Source organism: Mustela nigripes, chromosome 12 (assembly GCF_022355385.1).
Source record: "Mustela nigripes isolate SB6536 chromosome 12, MUSNIG.SB6536, whole genome shotgun sequence".
Lineage (NCBI taxonomy): Eukaryota > Metazoa > Chordata > Mammalia > Carnivora > Mustelidae > Mustela > Mustela nigripes.
In genome coordinates this window covers 136590269-136604257 of record NC_081568.1, presented here as the reverse complement: position 1 = coordinate 136604257, position 13989 = coordinate 136590269, and the positions used below count along the sequence as shown (strand labels likewise).

The following is a 13989-nucleotide window of genomic DNA, read 5'->3' as shown; positions in this document are numbered from 1 at the left end:
CATAAGTAGCAACAACTTTATTAGAAATGCTAATGCTTGCTCCAAAGACATGTATAAGGAAAAACTAAATACTCCAAACTGAAACACATTATTGTATTACATTTAATATAAATTTCAGCCAGAAAGTTGATGAAAATTTATTTTTTTTAAATTTTATTTATTTTTTTTTAAAGATTTTATTTATTTATTTGACAGAGAGAGATCACAAGTAGGCAGAGAGACAGGCAGAGAGAGAGGAAGGGAAGCAGGCCCCCCGCCGAGCAGGGAGCCTGATGCGGGACTCGATCCCAGGACCCTGAGATCATGACCTGAGCCGAAGGCAGCAGCTTAACCCACTGAGCCACCCAGGCGCCCGATGAAAATTTATTATTATTAAAAACAAGCTAGTGAGGGCGCCTGGGTGGCTCAGTGGGTTCAATCCTCTGCCTTAGGCTCAGGTCATGATCCCAGGGTCCTGGGATTGAGCCCCACATCAGGCTCCTTGCTCGGCAGGGAGCCTGCTTCTCCCTTTCCCTCTGCCTGCCTGCCTGCCACTCTGCCTGCTTGTGCTCTCTCACTCTCTCTCTCTCTCTGTGTCAAATAACTAAGTAAAATCTAAAAAAAAGATAAAATAAACCAAGCTAGTAAGACCATTTAACTGACTAAAATATATACGTAGTTCAATTTTGTACATAGAACGGGGTGAACACATTCCACTTGTGCTTCTGTAAGTATGGTTCTTAACAGTTTCAGTTACTTAGTGTAGGTAATAGACTACAACCTCCCATTATAATAGAATTTTATAGAAAAGTTAGATACTGGAGCACCTGGGTGGCTCAGTGGGTAAAGGCCTCTGCCTTCGGCTCAGGTCATGATCCCAGGATCCTGGGACCAAGCCCTGCATGGGGCTCTCTGCTCAGTGGGGAGCCTGCTTCCTCCTCTCTCTCTGCCTTCCTCTCTGCCTACTTGTGATCTCTGTCAATAAATAAATAAAAAACTTAAAAAAAAAAAAAAAGAAAAAGAAAAGTCAGATACTATACTTCCCTTATTTTGACCTATGGTCCCTTTTCTAGAAACAACCACTTTTAAGCTCAAGAGTCACTTTGTTTTGTTTTTTAACAAAGAAGCCTGAATCAACTGTCATCAACACCTACAATTAGTATTAGCTCTCCTACCACCAATGCCACCCTGGTTTAAGTTCAGTCATTATGAAAGAGCCTGGCCTCCTTCTCAGTTCAGGGGTTTAACAATTGTTTGAATGTCTCTAGTGAGAGTTGTCCTGCTGCAATTCCCAAAGAGAGGAAAGGTATTGCTCTTCAGAAAATAATACTTGGGGACAAAATCAGATCACACCTTAATATACAGTTGATTGGAAAACCAACTTCCAAATCATGGATACTCCTTAAGTCTATTGAAAAGCAAAAATGATGTGATGTCGCCGGCACAGCAATCTTCTGTCCTGAGGCTGTTTCTGAAGCATGGGATGCGGGCACTGGCTGGGCCACAGAAGCAGGTATGGAAGGACCAACGGCTAGAATGAACACAAAAATTCCAAAGAAAAAATTCCACTTGGTAACCGTTTCTCTTAAGTTATTTACATCACTTACAACTATCTCCCTTTACATGAAGTATGGCACTTTTAAGAAAAGATACCTCATTTACCTTCAAGCAAGGAATTTGGTCACTTGCCTCTGTGAACATATGAACTGAGCCATCAACTTCTTAAAGTAACTTACCCAAAACAAGGGAGGCTTTCAATGCCATCTTAGAACCATGTAAAAAAGATCTTACTCTTCACACAGCATGCAAAACATAAAAGCATATGCTACTGTCTATTGTTGCAGGGATGTATGCCTTCAGCCTGGCAGGCACCAACTTCTTTCCAAGAGGCAGCAACACTTAATATTTGAAGGGCTGTACTTGAGGCTTAGGGCAGATAATAACAACATCACTTTTTAAGAAGTAGCTTTGGCTATTTTAGGCACATATATTGTAGTCTAACAGAAAGAGCCATCTAGTGCAATCCTATTACAGACCAGAGAGGTTTAGCAAGTAGTTCAAGTCCTACAGCTATTTGGTGACCAAGTGAGAAGCTCCACCTTAACCCTTCACTGCTAATCCCCCACTACTCTAATTACTTTCACTTCGAAATCCAACCGCAGACCCTCATGCAGCAGATGGGAAAAGTTTTTAAAACCAGGTAAAACCATTCCGAGTCTCTCCCTTAACTGTACGATCAAACAATAAGTGTAATGATTACTGCCGTAGGCAGTAAGCTCTTCTCCCTCAAATTCCAATGAATTCACAATGTTTAAGTGTTTACTAGTTAAAAATATGTTCAAAAGAACTACTTTCTGTAATTTCTTCTGAATGAACTATTGCTTCTAAAATAAAAGTAATAGAAAAATTCTCTTACCTTTTAGCAAATTCTATGGTGAAGTTATAAACTCAATTTAAATTTAATTCAATTTAAACTGATCTTTTTTTTTTTTTACATCACCAAGCATCATTGGCTCTTTAAAAAAAAAGCTCACCATTTACTTACAAACCGTGAAAACTCTCTTAAATCATTAATTAGACGGCTATAAATGTACACCTAGAATATCTATAGAAAGAACATCTTACCCTTTGGATTTGGTTTTGTGTCCTTATCATACTGTAAGCTTTCCGCTTCACTTCCTGTTGCATCATCTTTTGTGGGAGGTGATGGGTTTTGAGGTGGAACAGGGGACACACTTGGTGACTTTGGCCCAGTGAGTGTCTTCTCTTTTATAGGAGTTAAAACTTGCTTCTTTGAATGCTGTAGTTCATGTTCATTCTGGGTCTTTAACTCAATTAAAGACTAAAAACAATTTTTAAATAAAGTATAATTTGCAAAGCACTTTCCTTCATAATTAAGCAAAAAACGGGACGTTGTTTTTTTAAAAATATAAGCTTCCTTTCCCAGTTTGGATATTCCTAGTCTATTTTTCTTCATAATTTGCAAATTTTCTTATAGCATCTAGGACCAGAAAAAGGAAGATGAACAGGAAGGAAATATGATATCCAGAGCTGAGTACCAAATTGCATCCTAACTGGTAAGAAGGGATATTTGATATAACAAGTCAGGCCAGATGTCCCTGGGAATCGTTATTACCAAGGCAATGAACACAATGGAGGCCTGTTACTCAAACAAAAACATATCTAAATTGATTTTCTTCCTCTCCTTTGTTCAACTTTCTTCTAAAGATATATACATACGTACACACACACACACACACGTATATGCACATACTTAAACTCTCGCTTCAGTTTTTCTACCTTCAACTCATAACCTACCTAAAGATCAGTTCCTCAAAAGAACAGTACCCTAAAGTTGATTATATAGAATCAAAAAATGTTTTTACATCTGAACAAATACCGATCTCTGTTGCCTAAAGACAGTATGAGGACCATAAAGCACCAATGAACCAAGAACTTTGTCTTGGCTCCAGCAGTCAACTGAAACCATTACCATCAACACAGATTCCCAGAAACTAGGTCTAACGACATTCTCTTTCCCAGGAGTTCCTTTTCTGGCAGTGACTGACCAGGAGCTGGGGTTGGGGGGAATGGTTCCTACTACATGAGAAGACAGTATGGGGGCATCTAGGAGTCTGCTTGAGATTTTCTCATTTTGCACCCTCCTCTCTAAAAATAAATAAATCTTAAAAAAAAAAAAAAAAAAAGAGCAGAGGGCATCTGGGTGGCTCAGTCAGTTAAGCGTCTGCCTTTAGCTCAGGTCATGATCTCCAGGTTTTCGGATCAAGCCCAGCATTGGGTTCCCTGCTTAGCGGGGAGTCTACATTTTGCTCTCCCTCTGCCTCTCCTCCTGTTCGTGCTCTCTCTCTAATAAATAAAATCCTTAAGAAAACAAAACAAAACAAAACTGCACACATGGACTCTATAAATACTTAATGAAGCAGAGTTGGGAAGCTAAGGTACTTTTCAGAAAGGAAGTTATCGTATAACGTAGGCCACTAATTAATAATAACAGTTTCCTACGAAAGGTAGCTCTATGGAAGTTCAGCTTTTAGGAGCAGTCCCAAGTGACACCGCAAAAGCTGGAGGAGGGGCTGGAGGGTCACCACTTGCCTGGGCGTCTATGCCTTCTCTCTGCAGAGCCACAGACACGCCGACAGTCGGGGCTAGCTCCACAGGAATAGGCGCAAGCTTTTGTTTGGCTCGGTTTGGAGGGTCAAGAATAAAAGCACCCTCGACTGTGACTGGGCGCTGGTTGATTTCTGTACTCCCTTTTTTCAGGAGTCCAGTTAAGGGTACCTCTGTACTTCCAAGTGACTGGTCTCCACAGCAAAGATGGATCTAATGTGAAAGAGAAAAATCAAAAGAGGCTTAATATTCTCTCCGGTCTCCTAAACACAGAAACTTAACAGATAGTTAAGGGCACCTGGGTGGCTCAGTCAGTGAGCATCCAACTCTTGGTTTTGGCTCAGGTCATCTCAGGGTCATGGGATCAAGCCCCATATCCAGCTCTGCACTCACGCTCAGCACGGAATCTGACTAACAGATTCTTATACTTGATGGTTAACATTGTTAATAAGGCACAAAGTTTACTAAGAACTCAATAATAGGGGCATCTGGGTGGCTCAGTGGTTAAAGCCTCTGCCTTCAGCTCAGGTCACGATCCCAGGGTTCTGGGATCAAGCCCCACATTGGGCTCTCTGCTCAGCAGGGAGTCTGGTTCCCTCTCTCTCTCTGCTTGCCTGTCTGCCTGCTTGTGCTCTCTCTGTCAAATAAATAAATAAAATCTTAAAAAAAAAAAAAAAAAAGACCCCAATAATAAAGCCATTTGCCTCCACTTTTTTTTCTCTCACTACTACATACTCATAAATTACCACCCTTCTCTCTTTTAGGAGTTATGGTTACTTTAATATTTTACTATGCTATTTCACAAACTGTATCATTAATACATGCATGTAAACAGAAAACTAATACTTCAAGCATTTTTTTTCTATTTCCATTTCAACATTAATTTAAACACAGTTCTAAAAAGATAAGTAAGTTAGTGGATCCTGCCCTATTTGGCAACTATTTGTGTTCCCTCTCTCATTGTCTCTCTGTGTCAAAATAAATAAACAAGCAAACAAATAAATAATAAAACTAAACTAAAATAAAATAAAATAAAAGCAACTTTCTGCAATGCTTACCTGTAGTTTAGACTGAAGAGCCAGGTAAACATGAAGAATTTCTATGCTGCTACGTATTCGAACAGATGCTCTCTCTGGCTCAAAGTTTGGATTGATTAAATCATTGAAGGGTTCATTTGTAACATCATTTCCCAGCAAAGAATAGTAAAAGAAAAATTCAGGCTGTCTTTCTGGAAGCTTCATGGTACATGGAATTAACTAAACATTCAAGGAAAAAGAAGAGAGTATTAATTTGTAAACCACGCATGTCTTTAAGATATCTGCTTAAAGACCTATCTTGAAGACAAACTTTAAGATATCTGCTAAAATACTGATTTTTTTTTTAAACTTCTAAGTCTACAATTATTCACTCAGAATTCCTACATCTCTGAAAAATTACAACCAAATGATCGGTTTAATGTTTCAAGGCTTATTTCAGAAAAGCCCAGAGACTAAAACATTTTTAGAGACTTCTGTTGTTTTCAAGTTTACTTTTCATTCAACTGACCCATGAACGAGTACATGGAAGTTCTTTTAGAAGGAAGTGGTCAAGTATTTTAAACTGAGCTTTCTTTATTTCCATTTACCTTATTTCATCTTATTCTCACTCTCCTACCCTCTTCATTTCTAAGAGAAGGGTTTTACACAACTGTAATCCAGACTATTAAATGTAACACCTTAGCCCAGGCCTTCACAAAATACGCTTTCTAGCCAATCTGTCCAAACTGGGAAAACTATAAATTAATAGTTGCAAAAAGACACTTGCTTTAATGGGAGAGTTACTTCGCAAAGTTTGTACTTTCATAGCCACTCATGGCAAAGACGTGGATTCTTGGACAATACAATATGGAGTCATCTAACAGACCAAGTGCTCACTAGCACACTGTTAAAAAGACAGTGGTTGTGTTCATCGATGGGTTTTGAATATATCCTAGTGATCATACAACAGGGCTGTTAAATAACTATATCCTGACATGACAGTTACCTAAGACATCCTTTTAGGCCAAGCAGAGTTACAGGACAGCTTGTAGAGTTCGTGACAATAAAAGAATTAACCACTTAGAATAAAACAGCCCCCCATTCAATAGTCACTGGTCTTGTGTGAAATAACACAGTAGATACTCAACGACTCTTGTTTCATATATATTTTTGTATGTGAAGTAAATGCTTACTTGAACCCCATACATTCAACTGTATTTGAGTAGGTTTTAGTCTATCTAGAGAGAGCCAGCACTTCTATACCTACAGTTGTTAAGAGCAGATTCTGAATTAAGCCCCCAATTCTGGTTCCATCCATGGGTTACTGTGAAGCTTTGGACTTCACAGTACTACTAACTACTCTATCAATCTGTACCTCCATTTCTTTTAGGCTTGTTGGAAGGACTGGAAGAGAGAATACTGGTTCAATAGGACAACTCCATCACACAGCACAGAGTCAGCTGTGCACAACTGAGCTGTGCTCAGGAAAAGCTCTGAGGCAAAAATATAGTATCCTTACCAGTGACTATTTCAGAGTTTAATTAGACAAGACTTTTGTTTCTTCCATCATCAGAAAGCAAAAAAAAAAAAAAAAAAAAATCTTAAGAACTAAAGATAGCCCTTAAATATTTCACAGTATATTTAATTTTAAGTTAATTCCCACTAAGAAAAGATTCTTTCAAAAATCCTTTAACATCTTTGTATTTGGAAGGTAATTTTTTTTAACCTTCAACATTCAATATTTAGAAAACCAACCAGTCCTCCTGCTCCTAACTCATTCCTCCGTTCTGTAACAGGACAGCACATGTCCTGAGTCACTGAGGAGCACCTGAAAAGGTATTATTTCTTACCTTTATTTGTTGCTTGGTGCTTTCTCACACTACACTTCTCACTAGCTTGAGGAAAAAACTAAATGACCAATTTATAAAACCCTTGGCTTGTCTATACATAATGAAAAAAGGAAACAATATCAAAAGATAACTAGATTACTGGGTCCAATTTTTTGTGTTTTTTCATTATTGTAAAATACATGTAACAGAAAATGTGCCATTTTAACGATTACAAAGCATGCACCTCAGTAACACTGAGTACATTCATAATGCTGTGTGTGCACTGGTCACATCTGGTTCCAGAATGCTCTCATCATTCCCAGGACAAATACTGCACCCATGAAGTAAAAGCTTGTTGAGAGTAGTCTCATTAGTAGTCTCCATTCCCCCTCTCCTCCAGCCCCAGAAAAGCACCCATCTGCTTTGGATCTCTATGGATTCACCTATGCTAGTCTATTTCATATAAATGCAAGCACACATCAGGTGGCCTTGTGTGTCCAGCTTCTTTCACTTGGCATGCGTTCAAAGTCTGCCTACACTGCAGCACCTGTCAGCACCCTGTTCCATTATAGTCGCGTAATATTCCATTGTACGGACAAGCATTTGGTTTATCCATTCATCCAGTGGCGGACAGCTGGGTTGTTTCCACCTTTTGGAAACTGTGAATACTGCTTACTACTTTGCTGTGCACGTTTTCATTTTTACACCTGCTTTCAGTTCTTCTGATTCACACCTAGCATTGACATTGCTGGATTCCACACTAGTTCGGTTTACTCTTGAGAAAAAACTGTTCGGCTTCCTTTTTAGCAGAGGAGCCAATGGTCAGTCATCAATCTGGTTTTTGAGTTTTTAAAAACTAAACGGAGTGACTGGTCCCAGTAAGTCATCTTGTATTACAAAGAGCTGTTTTAGTTGTGGATTCAATAAGTCAATTACTCTCAACAAGCTTTTACTGTACAAATGTAGCTTCACACATACAAACTACATGATAGTCATTTTGGTTATATTATCTCATCCCTCATCCTTATATGGAAAGTTGGTATTATCGCCACTCGACTCCTGAGAAAACTCAAGCCTCAGGAAGGTTACGGTGCCTAAACTGGAGGAGCCAGCTAGTAAGCAGTGAGTAAGCAGAGAGAACGCAAGCCCCATAACAATCCATCTTACTCCAAAGCCGTGTAAGAGGGAAGAGAGCATAATACTGGAACAAGAGAATGAGGGAAGTGACTCTATGTCCAGAAATACGCAGGCCCTTTACTTAGCTGTAAAACCTTCCTAAGAAATGGTTTCCTGATCTTGAAAATGAAAATAATAATCCCCTAAAGTTGTGGGAGGATTAAACACAGTAGTTAGCATAATCCCTGGTCCATAGAAAAGGACACACAGTAAATGATGAGGAACAATTATGCCACCCAGAAGAGTTGAAAAAAATTAAAGTGGTAATGTAAAATGCCTTCGCATCTACTTAATAACACAGTAAAAATAGAACAGCCTCATTATCTAACATGTACCCTGATGTGGTTAATGAAGGCAGTGACATCGGACCTTCCCCCAGCAGGAACGGCATATTAAGGTGGAGCAATTCATAAGCAGGGCTTTATGAAGAAAAAGAGAGAAACTGATGGAGAGAGCCAAAAGCATGAATATGGAATGAAAAATTTTAAATATTTCCTGAGAAAAAGTGTTACCTGACACTCTTCCAAGTCATGTACATATATATGGTCACTATCAGGTATTTCACTTATAAACGTAGACCTTGTGGGAGCTTTGTACCTCTGAGGAAGTTAACAGTACAGTAAAAATTGAAGTCATAAGCCATTTTCTCTATTTTCGAAATTATTATTTCAGCTGCTATAGACTAATATAATGTTGAAAGTGGGCTGGATCTTGAGAAAAACGATGGAAGGACAGCTCATTTTGGAAGGAGGCAACGTTGGCATGGGTCGTGAGTGTCCCTGCTCTCCTTGCTGAGGGCACCGAGACCACCAGGCCCGGAGCACTCTCCCCCAGGCTACTTCCCGGGGTTGCTTGTACAGCTGATAACCTCGAGGGATTAAGTATGTTCCTGGAGAGAGACCAGGACTTTTTACATTGCCAGTGGTCTATCTCCCAAGTTCTGTGCTCCTCAGCTGTGGAGCTGTTGCTTCTCCTTCTGTCTGCCAGTCCCCCTGCTTGTGCTTGCATGCAGTCTCTCTCTAACAAATAAATAAAATCTTAAAAAACATAAATGATAAAAATAAAAGAAAAATCAATGTTTTGGATCATTGTGAATCCCTCATCAGAGGGAATGTCTCACCTGCTCCAGCTGGGTGGCGAAGGCTATGGTCACCGACATAATGAAGAAGTCAGAGCAGTACTCTGCTGGGCCGATCTGATGGTAGCCTCCCTCCTCATTTAGCACCACCACAATGTCCTTGGGGTCAAGTCCAGACAGGCTGGCAGGTACTTTATGGGGAAAACCACAATGCAACTACATTACAGTTTGCCATAAACCACGGTAAGATTTTGAAAGCCGGTTATGCTTTGTATTTTGCTGGAGAGTTTTCATGGATACACTCAGTATCTCGGTAAATTTCTCTATTCTTTTTCTTTCTTTCTTTCTTTTTTAAACACTCTCTCCCAAGAAACCATTTTTAACCACCATTTTCCTTCTAGTCTGAAATATGGTAACATTTTAAAATTGAAAAAACTGCAGAGAAGAGACCCCATAGGTTTCCAGAAGGAAGTGAATCTTTTTTTTTTTTAATATTTTATTTATTTACTTGACAGAGATCACAAGTAGGCAAAGAGTCAGGAAGAGAGAGAGGAGGAAACAGGCTACCCATTGTGCAGAGAGCCCAATGTGGGGCTCGATCCCAGGACCCCAAGACCAAGACCTGAGCTGAAGGCAGAAGCTCTAACCCACTGAGCCACCCAGACGCCCCAGGTAGTGAATCTAAACCACAGACTGAACCATCAGCCCAGCGTGGCTAAGAAGAGAAAGGGCGATGAATGGAGAATAAGGGAGTAGGAAACAGTGTTCCAGGCAGAAGGAACTGGAATACACAGCCTGGGAAGAAAAAGCACGCAGTGGGAGAGGTGGAGGGGTGGCGGGGGTGGCGTGTTGGCTCACAAGGTGAGGACTGACAGGCAGGAAGATGCGGGGTCGAGGCCCAGTGAAAGATTCCCTACACTCCACACTCTAATGCTGGGGTCATTTTTCAAGATTAAGAGGAGAGCATGAAACAATTTTGGGAAGAGAAGTGATATAATGCATACCTCAAAGATATGCATCCCCCATCAATAAGCAATCCTCTCCAGATTCCTATTTTGCAGCCTGAGAAATTGTACCTTTGGCTTGAAAAGGAGCTTTAAACCAAACGGTTCCCCCAAACAGTCAGGCAGCTGGAAAGACAGCTCGGACTCTAATAGGGGGAAGGCAGCATGCAGGGTTACCCCTGAAGAAATGAACTTCCTACAGCACTGGCTAAATATAGCCAAACAGTTAAGCACACAGATGCTCCAGTAACACAGACCGAGGTTTCAAACCAATTCTGCCATTTACCAGTTTTATGGAGAACCTGTAGGATTTCTTCCTGTTTCCATTTTTTGCTCTGCAAAGCTTTTATAATGTTGTTTAGAAGATCAAATTAAATAATCAAAGTAAAGCATCTGACAATCACTTTAATTAAAGACATCCACAAAACAGTAATGTCAGCAGAGCTTAAAAATGAGAAGAGGATGGGCGCCTGGGTGGCTCAGTTGGTTAAGCGAATGCCTTCGGCTCAGGTCATGATCCTGGAGTCCTGGGAGTCTGCTTCTCCCGCTGATCTCTCTCCTCTCATGCTTGCTCTGTCTCTCTCCAATAAATAAATAAAATCATTAAAAAAAAAAAAATGAGAAGAACTATGACAGGTCTCCTAGTGCCAAGGAGTTACAGGCACAAGTTAAAGTTAAAGGGACGAGAACAAGGATAAACCTCCTGTAAGACTGGAAGGACTAAAGGTGTCAGTGTGAATGTACATGGTTCACTAAATGTACAGATAAACAGATATAAAGGCATATGTACCCATTTTCATATATGTGTGTTTATGTATACCTACATAAACCAAATCCCTCACTTTTTTCATTAGAAGGCCCTGGCAGCAGAACACCCCAATAGCAATAGGCATACCTTGCACCTAGACTCTTTCTTGTAAGGAAGCAGGGCTCCCTGAACAAACAGCTGAATCCAGGCCTAGAGAGGAAAGGACATCAGCCTGTACCATCTTCCTATGCCAGAAACCAAGAGAAAGTGCAAAGAATTATGGAGACAGGCTAAAGGAAACAAGCAGCTTGAAGGGGTTCCCCTTGCACAAATCTGGGACAAACAATGATAGATATTTTAACCCATTAAAAAAAAAAAAAACAGTAAATTGAAGGTTTAAGGAATGAGTACTTTGGCAATTTCTTAATAATGAGTCACAAAATATCAATTCCCTAAGAAAATAGTAATTTACAGTTGAGAACAGATACACACTACACCTTAATCAAGTGATCAGAATGAGAATCATTTTATCATCAGTAATGAAGCAAATCCAAATTACATGCCACCTGCAAAGATGAAATGAGAACAACAGAGAGCATCACATCCGTGATATTCATGCCAAAGATGTACAACCTTCATCTATTAACAGACAAGCTGAAACGGTGCAGGGGGACAGGCTCACCTGCACCCAGTCATGGGACTACAGAAAGGTTCCCCCTCCCCACACCTTCCCTCTATGTTACAAAAGGCTTATTTTCTTTTTACCCAGTATATCGTGTCCACCTTGCAACAAATAATTACAAGGCATATTAAAAAGCAAAACAAAAAACTAGGTTTCTAGCTCAGGAAAACAGAAAAAACGGCAGCAAATTTTTGCAAATTAAGTTCAAAGCCAGCAGAGGGAGAGAAATAATTAAAAACTAGAGCTTCAATCAATGCAGGAAATCAATGAAGAAAATCACAGAAATCAAAAGCTAGCTCTCCACAAACATCTATCAAACCATTAAGCATTTTGCCAATGTAACTAAGAGAAAAGGAGAGAAAACACAAATTATTATCAGAAATAAAAGAGACATCTCTACAGATTCCATGGACATTAAAAGGATACGGGGGGGGGGGGGCGGGCAAGATGGCGGAGAAGTAGGAGACCCTGTTTCAACTGGAGCCCTAAAGTGAGCTAATTATTTACCAGAACACCCTGAAAACCATGAAATCAGCCTGAGACGTAGGATTATACACCTCTGGATCTCTACAGGGGCAGAAGACACCAGAGAGAGGTAAAGCAGAGTGGGAATGCTCAGACTGATACTGGAAGATAAGCAGACAGGGGAGGGAGCCACCAGAAGCGACCCATTGGAAAGTAATACCCCACACGAAAGTGCTCTGTGGTTGGGAACCAGCATTAACTTGGAATCTCGTTAAAAGCACTCAAAAAAAGCGAAAGATCTTAAGGGGCAACTGGTGGAATCAGGCAGTCATGGGCACGGGCCTAGGCCCACCGCCAGCAACCACCGGTGCCAGAGAGAGTGCGGCGGAGCCTCCAGTTTCTGGCCACCGAGCTCCCCCCGTGTTGTGTAGCTCGAGCTCCCCCCGTGTTGTGTAGCTCGTACCACCGCTAGGCTGGGCGCACTCCCGCCCCCACAAGAGGAAGTCTGGTGACCTCGCCAGCCTACACTCCCTAGAAGTACAGCCTTTTGCGCTCTGTGGTACTATGCAAACGGGGTCTGACCCACTCCCCAGCCTGGGCCTGAAGGAACTCAGCACGACCTTTGGTCGGGATCCCTTGGCAGCAACCTGGGCAACCATCAAGTCTGGACCCCAGAATCAGTCCCAGCAAAGACAGCCAACGGAAGTAGACTCCCTGGACCAATATCACTTGCAGCTTTAGAGGCACAGGGGTGCAGAGACAAGCGGGAGCTTTGGGCGACCCCTGAGACAGTGGCTGGGGACTTACACTGCCTGCACTGAGGTTGCACGGTTCATGGAGTTTGCAGAGGGGAGTCTGTGTGCTCTGAACCACCCAGAAGGGAGCAGACTGAGGCTTCTCTCTGAGATGGAGGTCTGGGTGCAGTTCCGCCTTCCACTAAACTTAAAAGCCACTAAAACCTCCAGAGAACAAAAGCCTGAAAAACCGGTTTCCACAGAGCCCAGCCCCTTGATAGGGGACAGGAGGACTCAACCCACAAATCTGACTGAAAAACAATGGGGCAGTCCTCTCTCCCAGAAGACAAGCCAAAAGAACGGGAAGACAACCACTACAGGGTCCCCATAAAACTGTAAAACCCCAATATCAGGGGAAAACAGTATGTTAAGCTCCTGGTATTGCCCTAAAACCTGTATATTTCACAGATCCAACTTTTAATTTTTAATTCATTCTCACTATTCTTGTTCTTTTTAATTTTTTAACCTACTTACCATTTCAACCGGAGGATTAATACAACATATTCCATAATAACCTTTTACTTGAACTTTTTTTCATACACGTACCGTGTTTTTTCCTTTTCTATTTTTAATATACATATACATATAAGCTTCAAAGTAATCCTCTTTCACTAATCAATACTACCCCTATATATAAACCAGTTTTAATCTCCCTTCATCTCTAGAAAGTTGAGTCCTTTCACAAAGTTATCAAGATACACCCAGGAATAATTCCTCACCCACATCAAGGATTTATAACCACCCTCCCATCTTTTTCTTCTGCCAGTGTTTCTGTGTATTTGTTTTTGTTCTGGTAGTATATAAATCTTATCCTTGGGGATCATTTTGGCTGGGTTGTTTTTTTTTCATTTACTTTTGTTGGTCTTTTGGTTTGTCTGTTTTTGTTTGTATACCTTATAAATCTTATCTTTGGGGTCCATTCTGGCTGGGTCTTCTCTTTTTTCTCCCCCTCTCTCTTTCTCTTTCTTGCTCTCTTTTTTTCTATCATGACTGATATATTCAGCGATACATCCCCTCAACCACCTCGCACCAAAATGATTAGGAGGAGGAACACCCAACAGAGGAAAAATTCAGAGACTGTGCCCTCTCC

The 13989-nt window shown here is 40.8% G+C and overlaps 1 protein-coding gene across 4 annotated transcripts in view; it reads right to left on the bottom strand.

The window, feature by feature from the left end:
• The window catches only part of CEP120 (centrosomal protein 120), a 79435-nt gene that overhangs the window by 40739 nt on the left and 24707 nt on the right, over positions 1-13989 (bottom strand). For all 4 annotated transcript variants that reach the window (XM_059418424.1, XM_059418425.1, XM_059418426.1 and 1 more), the window contains 5 exons: positions 9249-9397; positions 5166-5363; positions 4093-4320; positions 2605-2821; positions 1333-1510 (listed from right to left, as the gene is read on the bottom strand). In XM_059418424.1, the coding sequence (XP_059274407.1) occupies positions 1333-1510; positions 2605-2821; positions 4093-4320; positions 5166-5363; positions 9249-9397 (970 nt within the window). The remainder of the gene's footprint in view (positions 1-1332; positions 1511-2604; positions 2822-4092; positions 4321-5165; positions 5364-9248; positions 9398-13989) is intronic.